Here is a 19,220-nt window from a genome sequence, read left to right on the forward strand (position 1 = left end):
TGACTCCCCGCATTGCAGAACGGCGGTGTCCACCGTAGACATGTTGTGCACCTTGCTCCTCCTGCCCGGCCTCCTGGTAGCGGGTAAGCCAGCGGAGTGGGATCCTCGGGAGACTGCTGCGCCCCTCGCCCCCTCCCCACTCCTCCTTCGCTGGTTTGGGTCCGGCCTGGCCGCGAGCTTTGCGCATGCGTCCCCGCTCCCCCGACCCGAGAGGTAGGGGTGGGCGGCTCGGTTTCGGAGTGGTGGCGCTGTGGCTAACCCGGGCCGGTACCCGGGGGAGGAGGCTGGGTTCCTTATTCCTCGAGGGTTCTTCCAGCCTGATCCTCTCCTTGTTTCCCAGGGATGTGTAGGTTGGGGGATATGGGCGGTGCGATAGATGGGGGTGGGGAGAGGAAGGGGCTCGTAAGCGTCCTACCCGCCTCAGTTGTGGGGGCATCCCACTTCATGCTAGAGGCCTCCTTTTGATTGCAAACCCTCCCCTCCCGGAAGCCTTCCTGGATTTACCTCTCCATAGGGACGAGGGGCCTCCCCTCCGCCCTTCAGTTGACCCTCGGTCACTATCCTCCGCGGAGGAGATCTCTTCCTCTCCGCACCCTGACCTACGACCCTCCGCTCCTGGGCACTGGGGCTGTCCGTATTATTGTTTTTGATTTAATAAGCATTTATTAAGTGCCGTCTCGGCCGCGTTCCTTCCTCCAACCAGACTATGAGCCTCTGTGCGGGATTGGTAGGACTGCCTCTCTCTCCAGCACCACCCAACCTTGTTCTGCACAAAGTAGGCGCTTGTTAAATGTTGAGTTTATGGATGGACCGGTCCCTGAGGTTTGGCTGCTTCCGAAGCCCGCATCTTGGTGCAGCCATATTGTAGATTAATAACTATATGATCCGGCATCCTTTCTGGAATCTGTGCCTTCCCCCTTCCTAGAGCCTGCCTTAATCGGCTCCCCATTGCAGGTGGCTCAGGGCTCTCCGACTTTGCAAAGCTTTAGGGAGGAGAGACTGGACAATATCAGAAGCTTACACGGAGGTTAGCTTTTTGTTCCCAAATGCTATAAAAGGCTGCTGACTCACTTCATGGGCTCCGAGATTGCAAAACCCTTGGGAGAGTGGGGAAAACAGGGACACTTATTGCCCTCCTTGAAGGAGTTTTCCTGAATTCTATGACTGCTTTGTTCTAGATTTTTCTTGTTGAATCCCTTAACACTACAGCACAAGTACCTCTTGAGATGGAAAGATTTACCAGGGACTTACAGGATCCTTAGCAGTAATGGGGTTTTGGGGGTTATTTTTAAGCCCATACCTTCTTAGAATCACTACTGTGTATTGGTTCCAAAGCAGAAGAGTGGCAAGGGCTAGGCAATGGGCGTTAAGTGACTTGACCAAGGCGGCCAGCAAGGTAGAAGACTTCAAAAATGTGAGATGAAGCATCAAACTCTACAACCATGCATTTTGAGGACTTTTTTTTAGCCTCCTGAAAGAAGTAAGTTAATTTGGGCTGCTTTTCCCTTACCTTCACTGTAAGGACTAGGCTGTGAGGTCACACAGCTAGTATGGGCCTGAGGTCCTAGCTAGCCACCTAGCTGCTCCCCCCTGGGCTGCTTTAGATTCTAACCTTTAGTCCTTTTCTCGATAACCAGCTTGGATCTTTGACACATGGTAGGGTGCCCTGAATGTTTGCTGCTGGCAGCTAAGTGCCTTTCTCAGTGGCTAGAGAGCTAGGCATAGAGATGGGGTGGTGGTAGTGGTCCTATGTGATCCTGGGCAGATCAATTAACCTTAGTTACCTAGCTCTTCTGCCTCTGAACCCTGTTGCCTAGTCCTTCCTGCTCTTCTACCTTGGAACCAATACTTAGTATTGATTCTAAGTCAGGAGGCCAAGGTTTTTTAAAAAAAGATGGAAAAGACTTAGTACAGCCTCCTACTTTTCCATTTACTCTAGCACTCTCAGCCACTGAGCTAGAAAATGGCTTGAAGTCTTCCTACAAAACAAAATTGGAGGGGGCAGCTGGGTGGCTCAGTAGATTGAGAGCCAGGCCTAGAGATGGGAGGTCCTGGGTTCAAATGTGGCCTCATATACTTCCTAGCTGTGTGACCCTGGGTAAGTCACTTAATCCCCAATGCCTAGCCCTTACCGTTCTTCTACCTTAGAACCAAACACAGTATTGATTCTAAGATATTAAGGTAAACCCAGTGGAAGTGCTTGTCAGTTCCAGGAGGTAGGGAAAGAAGAGGGGAGGGAGAGAACATGGAAAAACATTTTAAATCAATCCATCAATAAATTTAATAAGACAGAAGGCGAGAGTTTAAAATGAATAAACAAAAACCAAAGTTATAGTAAATTCTAGAGATAGGAGTAAAGAGATTTACTACACTGGATAAGATGATGAAAAATCAAGTAATTGCTGAATTTAATGAAATGGCCCTTTGAAAATTTTGTACATAAGACTCATAAATGCTGTTGATTTATTCCAGAAGGTCACCTTCATTCACCATTCCTTGGAAACCATTGGCTTCTGTCCTCCTAGATACTTTATTTCCACCATAATAAACTCTGGTGTTCAGTCATTTCAGTGATGTCCAACCCTTAATGTTCCCATTTGAGGTTTTCTTGGTAGAGATACTAAATTGGTTTGCCAGTCCTTCTCTGGCTCATTGTATACATAAGGAAACAGGATTAAGTGAATTGCCCAGGGCCACACAGCTAGTAAGTGTCAGAGGCCAGATTTGAACTTCTCTAAAGAAATCTTGATTCCAGGCCAACATTATTGCTGCGCTTTACAATGATGACCCTGACACAGATGTGAACCTGGAAAAGTCTTAAATCCTTGCATTAGTCTTAGAATCCATACTGTGTATTGGTTCCAAGGTAGAAGAGCAAGAAAGGGTTAGGCAATGATGGCTAAGTGACTTGCTCAGGATCTCACAGCTCAGAAGTTAGATTGTAAGTTTTTAGAGGGCAGAGACTTTTTTTGCCTCTTTTATCCCCAGTGAATAGCACTATTGCCTCATCTATAGCGGGCATTTAATAAATGTTTGATTTAATTAAGTGTGGCTGTTGGGGTAGCTGGGTGGCTCAGTGAAAAGAGACCCTCTAGAGATTGGAGGTCTTGGGGTCTAATTTGGTCCCAGATACTTTGTGTGACCTTGGGCAAGTCACTTAACCCTAATTGCCTAATCCTTATCAACCATCTGCCTTGGAATTGATACTTAGTGTTGCTTCTAAGACAAAAGGTAAAAAAAAAAAAAAAGAAAAAGAAAAAGAAATATGGCTGTAATTAGTTGAAACAAAGTTGAATTTTAATCTGAACATTATATTCCTTGCTCATTATGGATAAATGGGCATCCCCACAGCTACCCTTGGAGTTAAATTCCTGGAAATGAAAAGTAAAGGCACCCAAGAGGGAGATGGAAGATTCTAGGTGGACCTAGGACTTGGGAATGTGGACTTGGAGGAGAGGGAAGTCCTGTAATGAGATAAGGCAGTGGTAGCAATGGAAATCCTCACCTGGAGAATTGCAAGAGAGATAGGTGAGATTGGAGTTAAGAAAAAAGATTCATCTTCACCCAGAGGGCTTGATCTGGGGATATAGGGAGATTTGTGGTGTCTAGGGCCTGATTCTGGGAGATTAGGGGTTGGTGATGCATTTGGAGGTTCAGAGGGAGGAGAAATCCTGTGTAAACAGGTTGCATTTCCATTGCTGGTGAGACATTCAGATGGAAATTTCCGGCATTTTGAAAACTGTTTGGAGCAATCCAGAATGAAGATGTCAGTTTGGGAGACTTAAGACATCACCTAAAAATGATTGAGGCCAGAGAATAGTGTTGTCAACCCTTTATCCTGAGAGACAAGGACCATGGAGAAGGGAACCTTGGGGAACATTTTTCTTCAGGAGAAGAAATGAGTGAAGAAGGAAGACAAAAGGACACAGTCTGTAGTTCTGAAGTGCAAGGAAAACAGTACTGTAGAGGTAGAGTGTACAAATTGCAGGCCCTTCAAGAAAGTGAATGGATGAGAGTAGATATTAGGTGTAGATAAGTTTATTTGAGGAGTTTGTCTGTGAAGAGGACCCAGGAAGAGGAGTGGAAGGATAAATAAAAGTTTATTGGCAGACATTTGTAGACAAATCCATGGCAATACACATTTAAAAAAAAACAAAACCCTTACCTTCCATCTTTCTCAGTACTTTGTGTTGGTTCCTAGGCATAAGGGCTTGGCTAGTGGGGTATGTGACTTGCCTAATGTCACATAACTAGAAAGTTTCTGAGGCCAGATTTGAACCCTGAACTTCTAGATTCCAGGTGTGCCCTGAGCCCCCTGGTAATGCACATATTACTAGAGATGGCTGGACCCTGGTCATTTTGAAGGGGGAAAGAAAACTTAAAGCTGCAGCTATTAACTGTATTTTATGAAAATGTATATTTATTGAATAATATGTTATTCATTTGTTTTTTTATTTTCATTTTTAAAGAAAAAACTCAACTTCTGCCTTACATAAATGCAGCAAGGGCTAGGCAATCAAAGTGACTTGTCCAGTCACACAGCTAGGAAGCATTTGAGGCCAAATTTGAACCCAGGACTTTCCCACTTTAGGCCTGGTGCTCTGTCTCCTGTGCTATATGCTGCCTAGCTGTCATTAGGAATGTCATCCCTAAGAAAAATGGGACCCAGAGAGGCCATGATGTCAGAATAGCTGTTCTATCTAAGTGGGAAAGGCCAGACTAGAATTTCTTGCTTTTTTTATTCCATGAGCTAGTTAGATAATACTGATTCTAGAGTCTCTTTCAAAGGGACAGGAGCCAAGAGCTAGATCTTTGGTCAAAGGCAGTCCAGTTGTATTTCTTTTTTCTTTAAAAACTATTAATGAGGAATTAAAATGTATACTTGCATGTACCCAGAACAAGGGAGGATCTATTCTGTACAATTTGCTTTTCTTTTTAAGTATACTATAAATTCAACATTAATTTTATTGTTAGTTCCTGGATTTGTCTTGATAGATATATTCCTTGATGTTTTCCATTGTCTGTATATTGGTTCTAAGGCAGAAGAGCAGTAAGGACTAGGCAATGGGGGATAAGTGACTTGTCCAAGGTCACACAGCTGGGAAGTGGCTGAGTCCAGATTTGAACCTAGAACCTCCCGTCTCTAGGCCTGGCTCTCAATCCACTGAGCCACCTAGCTGCCCTCATTATATAGTTATTTTATTGTGATAGCTAGCATTTCTAATACAATTTTGAAGGACATTGGTGATAATAGGCATTCTTCATCCGTAATCTTATTGGGAAGGCTTCTGATTTATCCCTGTAAGAGATAATGTTTTTGATGGTTTTAGGTAGGTGCTTTTTATCATTTTCAGGAAAGGCTCAATTTATCACAGGCAAGTTGTGTTTTTTTTTTTTTTTATAGAAATGAATGTTATATTTTGTTAAGCTTTTTCTACAATTTGTTATTGATATTATCAGTTATGTTAATAGTTTATCCTATGTTGAACCAGCCTAGCATTCCTGATATAAAATCCCACTTGGGTCATAATGTATAATTTTTGTGACACAGTTTTGTAGTCTCTTAGCTAGTATTTTATTTTGGATTTTACATGAATATTCGTTAGTGAAATTGCTCTATATTTTTCTGTTTTTACTCCTGGTTTAGGTATCAGCACCCTGTTTCATAAAAGAAATTTGTAGGAAGTTAATTTATGACTTGTTCTATTTCTTCTAAAATGGATTTATTTAGATATTCCAACATACTCAAAGCTGCCCTGCTTGTCTGATCCCTTCTGACCTTTCATTAGTTCTGTGTATTTTAAAAGCATATCTCAATGATCTTTTTATCATTTTGCAACCATATTCCTAGGTGCCCATACCCTCTGCTTCCCTTAGGAACCCCCCCCTCCATGACAATCTTTGAGACCAATTCGCAAGTCAAGCAAAATAAGCAAAAATTCCCATGTCGCTGGACTGCTTCATCCTGCAACTTGAGCTGATCCCCTCTGTGATGAAGTGGGTAGTAAGGAATTCACCTGTCCTGTGGAATCATCGCAGTGATGAGCTTCTGTTTATGCAATGTTGTTATAGAAATGGTTCTGCATGCTTCACTTTTCATCACTTCATGTACATCTTCCCAGTTTCCCCCAAAGAGCTCCATTTTCATTATAATCCATTTTTGTTGGAGTTCCTGTGCTGTAGTTGTTCAGTCATTGGCCCCATTCAGTGCAGCCAGGCTTTATAAAGTCAGTGCTTGTTGCTCAGGCTTTCAGTCCCTATTTGGGGTTTTCTTTGCCAAGATACTGGTCAGTTTGCCATTTACTTCTCCAGCTCATTTTACAGATAAGGAAACAGGGCCACAGAGCTAGTAAATGTCTTGAGACCAGATCTGAACTCAGGAAGGTCTTCTTTAACTCCAGGCCTGGCTTTATACATTAAGCTTCCCAACAACTGCAGATTCCTTTTACCCATAACTGTGTTGGGGAAGGGAGCCTGGGTGGTGGCTGGGAAGGAGAGGTCAAAAAAGTCACCTAGGATCTCCTATCCTGTGCTTACAGGCCGAACCTCCCTGGGGGTGGGACCAGACCAAGCCTTGGCTCAGGGCCTTGATCAGCTGCTCCTCCCATATTGGTTGTTTTTAAGAAGATCTGGAAGTTGGTCTCCATTTGTGTCCCCTGCTTTTATTGCCAGGAGGTGTTTTTGTTAGCCTAGAAAATAATGCTGAGTGGGCTTAATTGAGATTCCACAACAAGAGGTTTTTTTTTTTTTTTTTTTAAGAGTTTTAATTATTGTGTCTTTCCACCTTTCCCTTTGGCAATCTCATGAGAATAATCTTTTCCCTTAAATCCCTTTCACCCAAGTCACCAGGCCTTGATATTATTTATCCTCTTGTATTCCTGGGAGGTCAGGAAGGGTATATCATCTCAGAGGGAATAAGAAGCTGCCTGGAATACAGCGAGTGTACCCAAGTTTTATGTACTCTCATGCACACTGTTTCCAGGCTTGGTGACTGCAATTGGCAGGGCCTCAGAGGCCTTATGGGAGGATTCATAGCCAGAAGGGATCTTAAAATTTTTACAGATGAGGAAACCAAGACTTGGTTAAAGTGATCATGAATCTTAGAGCCTTAGAAGTGCCTGTTGTGCTGGGATACAGAGTCAGCAAGGAAATAGTCCCTGCTTTCATGAACTGTCTACTCCTGGGAAAACTAAATGTATGTATGGGGGCAGCTAGTTGGTTCAGTGGCTAGAGAGCCAGGCTTGGAGGGGGAGGGAGATCCTGGGTTCAAATGTGGCCTCAGGCAGGTCCTAGCTGTGTAGCTGTGTGACCTTGGGCAAGTCACTTCATCCAACCCACTTAGTGCCTAGCCCTTACCACTGAATGTAGTATCAATTCTAAGATAGAAGGTAAAGCTTGAAAAGCATATATAAAATGAAGACGGATGTGTCTCCAGCATTTGGACCTTGCCTGTGAAGGCATCCCATCTCCTTCCCTTCCTTTTAGAATTGATGTGTTCCAAGGCAGAAGAGCAGTGAGGGCTGGGTCGTGGGTGACTTGCCCAGGGTCACACAGCTGTAGTTGAACCCAGGGGCCTCTGGGCCCTAGCCCTGGCTCTCTAGTTGCCACTAAGAGCCACTAGACTAATAGTTGTCTTGTAATGAATTTTTTAAAAAATTGGATGGGGGAGGGGGGGGCAGCTGGGTAGCTCAGTGGATGGAGAGCCAGGCCTAGAGACTGGAGGTCCTAGGTTCAAATCTGACCTCAGACACTTCCCAGCTGTGTGACCCTGGACAAGTCACTTGACCCCCATTGCCTAGCCCTTACCACTCTTCTGCCTTGGAGCCAATACACAGTATTGACTCCAAGGCGGAAGGTAAGGGTTTAAAAAAAAAAAAATTGGATCCGACTCTCAGGCTCTTGCCAGCCCATTCTAAATGGCTGGGTCATAGGAAGCCCGTCCCAGCTAGCCCAGGCCCAATCTGGTTCTGTGGGAGGAGAGGGGAAGAGGGGAAGAGGATGCGGGGTAGCCTGGGCAGAGAGAACTAGAGAGCCTGTGAAGGGTCTGGGGAAGAGCAGCGCCATGCCGGGCCTTCCTGCCTGCCCTGCAGAGGCTGCGCTTGTCCTTGTCCGCCACCTTGTGGTGAACTGAAAGAGGCCGGAAGCTCCTGGGGAATGGACGGGAGCGTCCTGCCCCGCCCCCCCAGCCCGCCTCCTGGAGGGCGGGGCCACTTCCTGTGCCGCCTCTCCCGGCATCCTCAGACCGAAGGTGCTGAGAGTTCTTCCTCCAGGACGGATTTTCCGAGAAGGTGCCCAGATACTGGGCGGATGCACCCCCCTCTCTCCTCCCACTGGTGGCCACACTCATTTTTTCACCTCTTCCGACACCAAGTGTAAGAAAAGGCTCTCGGAGGCTCTTATTTAAAATACTTATTCAGTGGCTCGCCAGCCAGGCGATGACCTCCGCAGTCTGACCAGATGCCACAGAACTTGGCAGCAGGGAGTGAGCCAGAAGATGGGGCTGAGAGAGAGGCCTAAAGGCTCGCCTAGCCCTGGGGTGCCCTTTCTGAGGGCAGCATCGAGGCCCTCCCTCTGACATCTGATTGGAAAACAGGCCCCCAGGCAGTGGCCTCAGACCTCAGCTCCCCCTCCTCACTTCACGAGAAGAGTTGGGGCCTCTGGGGTTGGGGGGAGGTCTCTGGAGCTTTTTCCTCCTCCCCTTGTGGCTGGACCACCATACTGGCTAGAGCAGAGGGATTGTCATGACCTAAAAGGCCTTGTTTAAGGAGAAGCAAAGAGCTGGCTTCCATCCTTCCTGTAACAAAAGTCAGCCCAGTGATATACCAATAACCCTGTTATTTTTAACAAAGGCAGAAGATCTAGACAGAAGAGGGGAAGACCCAACCCGGTGAAGAGACCTTTCAAACTTTTAAAATGAAGCTGTTTTTAGAGGGGCTAAAGAAAATTTTCTCTCAATATCCCAATTTAGTATTAATTTTCCACAAAGGGTAAGGGATAGACAAGTGACTTGCCTAGGGTCTCACAGGAAGTATCTGAGGCCAGGTTTGAGCCCAGGCCCTCTGATGCCAGGCCTGGCACTCTATCCACTGTGCTAACTAGTTACCCCTGGCAAACTCTTTGAGGCCATCTACCTAGGTTGCTGCCTCCCCGCTTCCTTTTCTGTCAAATCTTTACATTCCGAAATTGCTCCCTTCAAAGATTCTAATTTCTCAGTTGTCTAATCTAACAGCCTTTTTCCATCCTTATTCCTCTTGACCACATGCAGACTTTGACATTATAACCAGCTTCTCTAGGTTTTCATGACATTGATCTTTCCTGGTTGTATTTGTCCCCCATGTCCTCCTTTGCTGGATCATCCATCTACTTCCTATTGTTAACCTCTGTCTCAGCATTAGGCATATATTTCTTCACACCAATCCATCTTCCACTCAGCTGTCAGAAGGATTTTTCCATGGTTACACAATTCATGTTCTTAACACACACACAGAGCCGACGCACATTTCCACTGGTTTCTTCATGTGTCATCAATCAAAACCTATTTCCATATTATTGATAGTTGCAATAAGGTGGTCATTTAGAGTTTACTTCCCAAATCATGTCTGCATAATTCCGTGTGTTCAAGCAGTTGTTTTTCTTCTGTGTTTCCACTCCTGCAGTTCTTCCTCTGAATGTGGGTAGTAGCGTCTTTACCATAAATCCCTCAGAACTGTCCGCGATCATTGCATTCCTGCAAGTACAGAAGTCCATTGCATTCGATTTTACCACAGTGTATGTGTCTCTGTGTACAATGTTCTTCTGGATCTACTCCTTTCACTCTGCATCAATTCCTGGAGGTCTTTCCAGTTCACATGGAATCCCTCCAGTTCTTTATTCCTTTGAGCAATAGTATTTCATCACTAATAGACACCACAATTTGTTCCGCCATTCCCCAATCGAAGGACATTCTCTCATTTTCCAATTTTTTGCCACTACAAAGAGCACAGCTATAAATACTTTTGTACATGTCTTTTTCCCTATGATGTCTTTGGGGTACAAACCCAGCAATGGTATGGTTGGATAAAAGGGCAGGCAATCTGATCAAAGGGCAGGCAATCTTTTAGCGCTCTTTGGGCATAGTTCCAAATTGCCATCCAGAAATGGTTGGATCAATTCACAACTCCACCAGCAATGCATTAATGTCCCAACTTTGCCACATTCCCTCCAGCATTCATTACTCTCCCCTTCTCTCATTTTAGCCAATCTGCTAGGTGTGAGGTGATACCTCAGAGTTGTTTTGATTTGCGTTTCTCTAATTATTAGAGATTTAGAACACTTTCTCATGTGCTTATTGATAGTTTTAATTTCATTATCTGAAAATTGCCTATTCATGTCCCTTGCCCATTTATCCATTGGGGAATGGCTTGATTTTTTTTTTTTTTACAATTGATCTCCTTGTATATTTGAGTAATTAGACCTTTGTCAGAGATTTCTGTTATAAAGATTTTTTTCCCCAGTTATTTCCCTTCTTATTTTGTTTGCATTGTTTTTGTTTGTACAAAACCTTTTTAATTTGATGTAATCAAAATTATTTATTTTACATTTTGTAATTTTTTCTAACTTTTGCTTGGTTTTAAAATCTTTCATTTCCCAGAGATCTGACAAGTATACTATTCTGTGTTTGCCTAATTTTACTTATAGTTTCCTTTATATTCAAGTCATTCACCCATTCTGAATTTATCTTGGTGTAGAGTTGATCTAAACCTAATCTCATTGTTTCCAGCAATTTTTGTCAAATAGTGGATTTTTGTCCCAAAAGTTGGGCACTTTGGGTTTATCATAGACTGTCTTGCTGACGTCACTTACCCCAAGTCTATTCCACTGATCCTCCCTTCTGTCTCTTAGCTAGTACCATATTGTTTTGATGTCTGCTACTTTATAGTACAGCTTAATATCTGGTCCTGCTAGGCTACTTTCAGAAGGATACTTTTAAAGTGCAGGTCTTGATCATCCCACCTGTGTACAACTTGTGTGGCTCCAGGATCAAATATAGCACACATTTTGTTTGGCTTTTTTGGTTCATTTGTTTCAGTTATTTCCCACTTGGGATTTCCTTAGCAAAGATGCTGCAGTGGTTTACCATTTTCTTCTAGAAATCATTTTATAGATGAGGCAATTTAAGAGAAGCAGGGTTAAGAGACTTGCCCAGGGTCACACAGCTAGTAAGTATGTGAGGGTCACCTAGCTACTATTGGGCTTTATAAAACCCTTTATAACTTAGCTCCTTCCTACTTTGCCCTGATGTTCTTATAGCTTTCTCTTTTCCAAGTGCTCTGCAGTCCAGTAACACCAGCGCCCTTGCTGTTTCTCAAAGAAGATACTCCACCTCCCTACACCTGCATGTGTTCCTGAGCCCCATGTGCCTTCCTATCCACTCCCCACGACTCCCCTTCATCTCTGCCTCCTGACTTCCTTAGCTCCCTTCAGGTTTCAGCTAGAGTTCTACCTTTTATGAACAACCTTTTTCCAAGGCCCACTTAGGTGTCTTGCTTCTGAGACCCGTGAGAGTGAGGAAGACCTGGGTTGAGTACCAAGTGTGACAAGTGTTCACTTTGTGAAAAGTTCTTTTCTCTGAAGCTCTACGTGGGAGCTGAGTTACTGGCCCTGATTGCCTTGGTGTAGAGGGCTTTCCTCAGCTGGTCCCTATCCCATTCCTCTTATTAAAGTTTATCATTGATCTCTTTGGTTGTCATATTCCCTACATGGCGTGAGGCATCCTTCTTCCTCCTCTCTCCCAGACAATCATGCCTTACTTACCACAGAGATAGCAAGAATGGGAGAAAAGGGCTAATCGAGGTGTTGAAAAAAGTCTGAAAAATGTAGTGTTTCATCCTCAACCCTTACACCTGCAAGATAAGTTGAGGTTCCTGTATCTCTTGGGGCTAAACTTGGACAATTCATTTTAAACTCAACATTCATTTGCCTTCTCATTTCCTTTGCTGGAGGGAAGAAACATTCATTGAACAACTACAATGTGCTAATGTGTGGAAAGCACCCAGCACATTTTAGGGGTTACAAAGATCACTTTATCCTCCCAATAGCTCTGGGGGAGGTAGGTGCTGCTATTATCCCCAAAATTGTACAGTTGAAGAAATCAAGGCAGAAAGAAAGGTTAATTAAATGACTTGCCCAGGATCAATTCAGTAAACATTTATTAAGTACCTGCTATGTGCCAGGCCCCGTGCTAAGTGTTGAGGTTATAACTAGAACTAGTAAGTGTCTGAGGTAGGATTTGAACTGGAGTCTTCCTGACTCCAGGCCCCGCACTTCATCTACCTTCCCACCTGGCTTCCTCCAGAGTCACTCACTTTGTTATGGGTTCATGTAAGAATCCCCTTGCATCCTGGTATTACTCCTTTGTACAGCCCAGTATTCCATGCCTGTTCATTATACCAGACTCCAATAACCTAGCTGTTCTGGACTGTGCCTGACTCTGGCATAATGGAGTGCTCTAGGATTAACTTTAATCAGTGTTAATTTGTCCCCAGACTAACAACCATACACTTGATTTATTGTGTTCATTTCTAGAACAGCCTGGAAAGTATTTTTTCTTTTGTGGTAGCATAATCCTATTTAGTCAGGTCTAGTCAGTTAAGTACTGGCTTATAGACCCATCCAGAACTTTAGGTCCTAGAGGTCACTTAGGCCAAGGACCAGTTTTCTAGATGGGGAAAGGCTTGGGTGATTTGTCTGATTCCACCTATTAAGTGTTCCAGCCAGGATTTTTCCAACATCTTTCCCAGGTTTCCCAACACCCTCTTTCAAGCTAGGTGGCACAGAATTCTGAGTTCACATCTGGTCTCAGGTGCCTACTGTGTAACTTAGGGTGAGTCACTTCACTCTCCCTCAGTTTCTTCACCTGTAAAATGAGCTGGAAAAGGAAATGAATGGCAAACCATTCCAGTATCTTTACTGAGAAAGCCCCAGGGGGAGTCACGAAGAAAAATGACTGATCAACAGAAGGAGACATGCAAGAGAGGCAGAACAGAGGTTCTGTAGGTTTCACTGCCAGCACCCTGGTGAAAGACCCATTTCACTTCACTCTTGGGCTATTCAGAGTTGCAATACCTCAAGAGCACTATGTGGGCACTCAGAACATCAGGTGGTAGACTCTGATTCCTGCTTGTAGGATGAGCCAGCATTCATGGTCTAGTACAGTGATGGTGAGCCTATGGCACGGGTGCCAAAGATGGAATGCAGAGTGCTCTCTGTGGGCACTTGGCCACCCCTCCCTTAGGTGGAGCTGCTCTCCTCCTCCTCCCACCCCTCCGCCCAGCAGCCAGGGCTAGAGGGGAGCAGAGTGCTTTGGCTTCTCCCCTTCCCCTCTATACTCACCAAGGACATTCCTCACTTCACCCGCCCCTCCGTCCAGCAAACTATGGGAGCACTTCCTCCCTCCTGTGTGGGATAAGATGGGGGTGGTTGTACCCAGCATGTTGTGGGGGGGAAGGGGCACAACATGTGGTCTTTGGGGCTGGGCAGGCCCCGTCTCTAAAAGGTTTGCCATCACTGGTCTAGTAGATGCTCTAAAGATTTTATATTCTCTTCCCCACCTCCAACCTTCTGAACACCCGCATTTGTTGAAGTTACTCTCATCCTTCTTTACCTTATTGTCATCTTTGACTTCTCATATCAGTAAGTCATTTAGTCAATGGACACCTGTGTAGATTAGAAGAGAGGAGAGTCTGAAGTGAATAGAGGGAAATGAATAACATCTCTTGATGAGTTATGAAATGGGGAGCTTCCTTCCTCCCCGGTTGGTGGAGAGCCTTTGGCTTTGCTTTATTTATTCTTTAGCTTTTGGAAGAGTTTTATTTTACTTATTTTTGAGGGGAATAGTTTGGAGGAAGGTTTCAAAGAGATAAATTTAGACATGGCACCAGAAAAAATGATTCTGAGAATCAGATAACCCAAAATGAACCAACCATGGAAAATTATGGGTTCCTCCTCACGAAAATTTTAAAGTTTGGTTTTGTTTTAAAAGGCATTAGTCAAGTACTTAACCCCCAATTGCCTACCTCTTCTGCCTTGGAACCCACATCTATTTTAAGAAAGGAAAAGAGTTTAATAAAGAAAGATAAATGGCATTAGTGTAATCTTTTAGTCCTCAAGCTTCATTCTTTGATTTCCTACAATTTATAATACTTGGATAATCTCTCTACAGATAGAACCCATAGTATCCCAGCTGTAAGTGAATCCTCTGAACCCTTTGGGAGGATGTTGGAAAGCTGGGAATTCTTTGACGATCTCCCTTCCTCCTTTTCAGCTTTGGCTGGCCCTGTGCTCAGGAAGGAAGACTGTGCCAAGGGCCCTGAGGTCTGGTGCCATGATTTGAAGACAGCATCTGAGTGTGGGGCTCTCAAGCATTGCCAACAGAATGTATGGAGCAAGCCGACTGTGGTAAGTCTCAGTGCTCCTGATTTCACAATTCCCCTCAGGCTTTCTGGAGTAACCAAGTTACTTAGGTTATACCAGAGAGATTCCAGGGCAAAGCAGGCTCAAATTATTCCAAGGCTGATATGGGGAAGGGGCATAGAAGGGAAGAAGTCTTCCTTGGTTGGTCTTCATGAAGTGAGAAGTATATATATTTTTTAAAACCCTCAACTTCTTTCTTAGTTTCAATTCTAAGACGGAAGAGTGGTGAGGTCTAGTTAAGTGATTTGCCTAAGTCACACACACCCAGGCCTGATTTGAACCCAGGTCCTCCTGACTATCCACTGAGCTATCCAGCTGTCCCTCCACCCCCTCATTCTTCTTTTTTTTAAACCCTTATCTTCTGTCTTACTTAAGGCAGAAGAGTGGTAAGAATTAAGACAGTTTGGGTCAAGTGATTTGCCTAGGGTTGCTTAGCCAGGAAGTGTTTGAGGTCAGATCTGAACTTGGGACTTCTTATCTCTAGCCCTGGTTCTCCATTCACTGAGTCACCTAGTTGTCCCCAACTCCTTCATTCTTAACCTGGGGTCTGTGAACTTAAAGGTTTTAGATGTCTTCACTATCCTAATTAGAAAAGCTGTCATTTATTTGCTAGCTATCAAAGGACATAAATGCAGAATTTCCTCCATTCCTGTGGAGAATTCTATTCACAGAAGCTCTGGTCACTCCGCAGACCTGCTAAGCTTCAGTGACCCTTTACTAGTATAAAATAAGGTTGGTGCTCTTGACCTACCCATCACGTGGCAGTCACTGGGGCAAAGAGATGGCCAGGAACTCCACCAACACTTTCCAACACCATAATAAATAGGGAAAGCTTCATTTAAAGAAATAATCATTTTCAGATTAAGTTTTTAATCTGCTTTTGACCTTGGACTAAATAGTGTTCCTTTCCACTTTTGTGTGTGGACACAAGGAATGTGGCTTTCCTTAGGGTGTGTCTCTATGTCAGCCTTCTGCTTTGCTTCTCAGAGATGGTAGCATCATGGATTTGGAGCTAGGAGATTTTCAAAGTCATCTCATTCAGCTGTGTTATAAATGCTGAAGCTGAGATGCTGTGGGGAGGGGACTCAGGCAGCATCCAACAGGGGCACGTGGCACCAAGCCTGGAACCTCCGTCCTTTTACTCCAGAGGGAATAAGTCATCTTTCCATTCCACCAACTCCCTTCTCTGCCCTTTTGGGCACAGAGTAGCCAGGCTTTACCTGCAGAGATTCTCTTGAGGATACTTAACTATAGCATAACTGAGGCAGGCATTCCTGCAACCCTGCCCTCTCCATTTCCTAGACACAGAGTCCTGATTTCCTTAACTCAAGAAAATAACTTTCTAATATACCATGTGCCTTGAGAGAAAGAGCATAATAGATTTCACTGTCATGTCTCCCCCTCCCCCCCAATTTGGAATTTAATTAGAAAATGCTAAAATGTTAAATTTATATAATTTTGGAAAATATTTTTAAGAAAAGAACTGTCTGCAGAAATAAATCTATCCTGAATGGTTTTATCTAGGCAATTTTCTGTAGGGTTCAGGCTCCACACACACACACACACACACACACACACACACACACACACGAGGATCTCTGGTCATAAGCCCCTTTTGTTACTCCCATCATCTTCCTTCCATCAAAGGAAGATACTGACTGTGCTAATTGGGTGCATCCTAAATTCACACAAGCCAGTTTATAGTCCTTTCATTCCTCCCTGATTGATTCTGTCTCAGTGATAGTCTACAAAGAAAGTATTACAAACCTTAGTGGCTACCACTGGTTACCTGTAGGCCAAGGACCTTATCTTAGAAACTGACCCTTCTTCCAGCAAAAACTTAATGCTAGTTACATTAATTAGTGCTTGATGCACACTTGGTCCCATCCCCTCTGATCCTATGCCAAGGTCTTCCCCTTCCCCTGCTCCTTCCCTGGTTTCATATGGATTCCAGGTGGAGTCCAGTGTCCCTCAGGATAGGGTCCTGGATCTCTTGTGCCCTCTGCACCTGGCCCTGTAGGCCGTCCTCCTGGGTTATGTGCTCTCTGGGCTTCCCTAGCACTAGTCCTGGCTCCCAGATGTTCTACCTGTCCAACTGCTCTTTCTCCGTTTGCTTTGCTGGCTCCTCCATGCTCTCCTGGTGTCTGAGTGGGTGTTGCTCAGGCTCCCCTAGGCCACCTTCTCCTTATGCTCTGAGGGACGTGGACTCCCTGTGCAGGTGACTCACTGAGGGATGAAGCCACCCCATGCCTCTCCCTGAGCCTAGCAGACACCTGAATGTCCTGGGGATATCTCTAGAGATCAGAAAGGTGTCCAAAATGGAATTCCTTATTTTCTTTCCATCCCTCTTCCAAACATGTCTTTTTTAACCTTTAACCTTCTGTATCAGTTCTAAGGCAGAAGAATGATGAAAGGCCAGGCAAATGGGATTAAGACTTGATTTGAACCCAGGTCTTCCAGGCCTGATTCTCCATCTACTTTACTACTTTATTGCTCTCTAGACACATTTCTGCCAAAAAGCTCTGGTAGCTAACTTCAGCTTTATTTTCTGTTTCGTGCCCTTGTGTTCAGTCATTTGCTACCTCTTGCCAAATCTATTTCCACAGTAGGTGCTATTGTACAGATGAAGAAACTACAGAGGGATGTTTGTGCTCGAAGGCCACAGAGATCCAGTCCAACACCACCCAGTGCAGGCTTCTGGTCTGTGAGGTGGGCTAGGCTGCTAGGCAGGTTGTCTGGGTAACGTTTGTCACCCCCAGGAAGCAGAGCTGGTGTGGGGGTGTTTGTAGGGTCAGAGAGAAAGACACCAACAGCAGAAACATTCCAGTAATGCTAGAACTCTTCTCCACTTTCTCTTTCAGAAATCTTTCCCGTGTGAAGCATGTAAGAAGGTGGTTTCAGTAGTTGAAAACTTTTTGAAAGAAAATGGTTCAGAGGTAAGCAGGCTGTTGCCATCCTGGCTGGTGGGGCATGAGGTGGAGAAATGGGAGTGAATGCCAGGAGAGGTTTTCATTGACTCATTTAAATAACTGAAAGTATTTTATCAACCTCTTCTCCCCACCCCCACCCCCAAAAGCATCAAAGGGACCCAAGAATCAGTATTTGAGAGAATTCACAATGCAGACGTTCGTTTCCCATGGCATCATTCTGCTTGATGGTGTTTTATGTCCAAGAGACTGAGGGAGGGAGCAGTGGGACATTTGGGAGGCAAGGTTGGGCCTGTCTGAGGGACAGACCTTTCTGGGTGTTGTTGCTTTTTTCCACCCACTCAGTCCTGATGAGGTCTGATAATTGATTTGTCTTCTTTCCCCCTGCTATTCAGCAGGAAAACCTGGTGCTCACCTGCTACGGGCTCACAGCTGAAAGAGGCTCCCACTGTAGACACGACGGGAGCAGATCTTTACCTCTCTTTTTCTTGTGTCTCCTTATCCTAGACTGAAATTGAGAATTATCTAGAGAAAGAGTGTGAGATGCTTCCTCAGGAAGATTGGGTTTCTAAGTGCAAGGAAATCATGGAGTCCTACCTGCCAATCATCATCGATGCACTTAAAGGGGAAATGGTAAGATTGAATGGTGTTGGGCTGGGACTTTGAGTCTTTTCTGAGCTTTCTGAGGGTGAAGAAAGATCTACGTTTCCTTGGGGGTAGAGGACTGGAGCAGACTAGGACCCTATAACAGAACACTGCTCCACTTTTCAGGTCCAATTAGTCCTTCACCAAACATTAATTTACTGTGCATCAGGCAAGGGCAGCTAGGTGGCACAGTGAACAAGAGTGTCTGGCCAGAAGCCAGGAAGACTATTCCTGAGATCAAGTCTGACCTCATACATTTACCCTCTGTGTGACCCTGTGCAAATCGCATCACTTAGTTTGTCCCACTTTACCCATCTGCAGAATGAGTTGGAGAAGAAAATGGCAAACCACTCCAGTCTCTGTGCCAAGAAAACCCCAGATGGGATCTGGAAGAAGAGACTGAATAGCACATGAGACTTTGTGGAAGCTCCAGGGATTCATAGATAATGGGAATCCCTCCCCTTAGAAGAGCTTTCATCCTAATGAGTGAAGCCTCTGGATAGAGATAGAATGAGGACAGAGATAGGGAAAGGCCTCCCTTGAGCTGGGTGGAAAAAGGAGAAGAACACATAGGGACAGATGGAGTGTGAGTGGGGAGACAGCAAAGGTAAGGAAGGGACAGGAGCTGATGAGCTCCACTTGCAGACAGAATTTCATGTTTGATCCTCAGGGGCCCAGGGTTTGGCCATCCTTTGCCATTTGTACATAGTTGGGCAGTTTTAGTGTATTAAAAATGCAGAATTCTTTCTTGGTTCTTAGCCGCCAGCGTTTACTAACCCCTTCACAGAAAATGGGGCACCCCTCACATTAATGGTCATGTCTGCCACCAGAAAACCACATTGCTTGTGAGGGGAGAGTGGAAGGGCCACGTAGGTGGAGACTGAGATCCCAAAGGAGATCAAGTAGCCACGGCCTCCTTAACTTGGTGAGGAGTATGACCAGTGGGCCTTCCCTAGACCCTGGAAAATACCAGAGAGGGATAGGCGAGTTCTCTGGGGAATGTCAACTTGGTGATGACTCCCTACCATCCCGGGATGAAATATCTTAATAGGTTTGTGAGGTGGGAGCCGTAGCTTAGATACAATTTCAAGCCCTTTGCAAGAGATAATTGAACCTTTGGGAACTTGATGAAGTCACCACAGGGAAAAGAGAAGAGGGTCTGACTGGATTACCTTGGGCTACTCCCACAATTAGGTG

General features: G+C 44.8%; 1 protein-coding gene across 1 annotated transcript in view; it reads left to right on the forward strand.

Moving 5' to 3' along the window:
* The window catches only part of LOC123232962 (prosaposin), a 34,117-nt gene continuing 14,897 nt past the window's right edge, over nt 1-19,220 (forward strand). The window contains exons 1-4 of the mRNA XM_044659095.1: nt 1-83; nt 14,303-14,436; nt 17,313-17,387; nt 17,886-18,011. Of these exons, the coding sequence (XP_044515030.1) occupies nt 41-83; nt 14,303-14,436; nt 17,313-17,387; nt 17,886-18,011 (378 nt within the window). The 5' untranslated portion in view covers nt 1-40. The remainder of the gene's footprint in view (nt 84-14,302; nt 14,437-17,312; nt 17,388-17,885; nt 18,012-19,220) is intronic.

The sequence above is a fragment of the Gracilinanus agilis genome, chromosome 2 (assembly GCF_016433145.1).
Source record: "Gracilinanus agilis isolate LMUSP501 chromosome 2, AgileGrace, whole genome shotgun sequence".
Taxonomy (NCBI): domain Eukaryota; kingdom Metazoa; phylum Chordata; class Mammalia; order Didelphimorphia; family Didelphidae; genus Gracilinanus; species Gracilinanus agilis.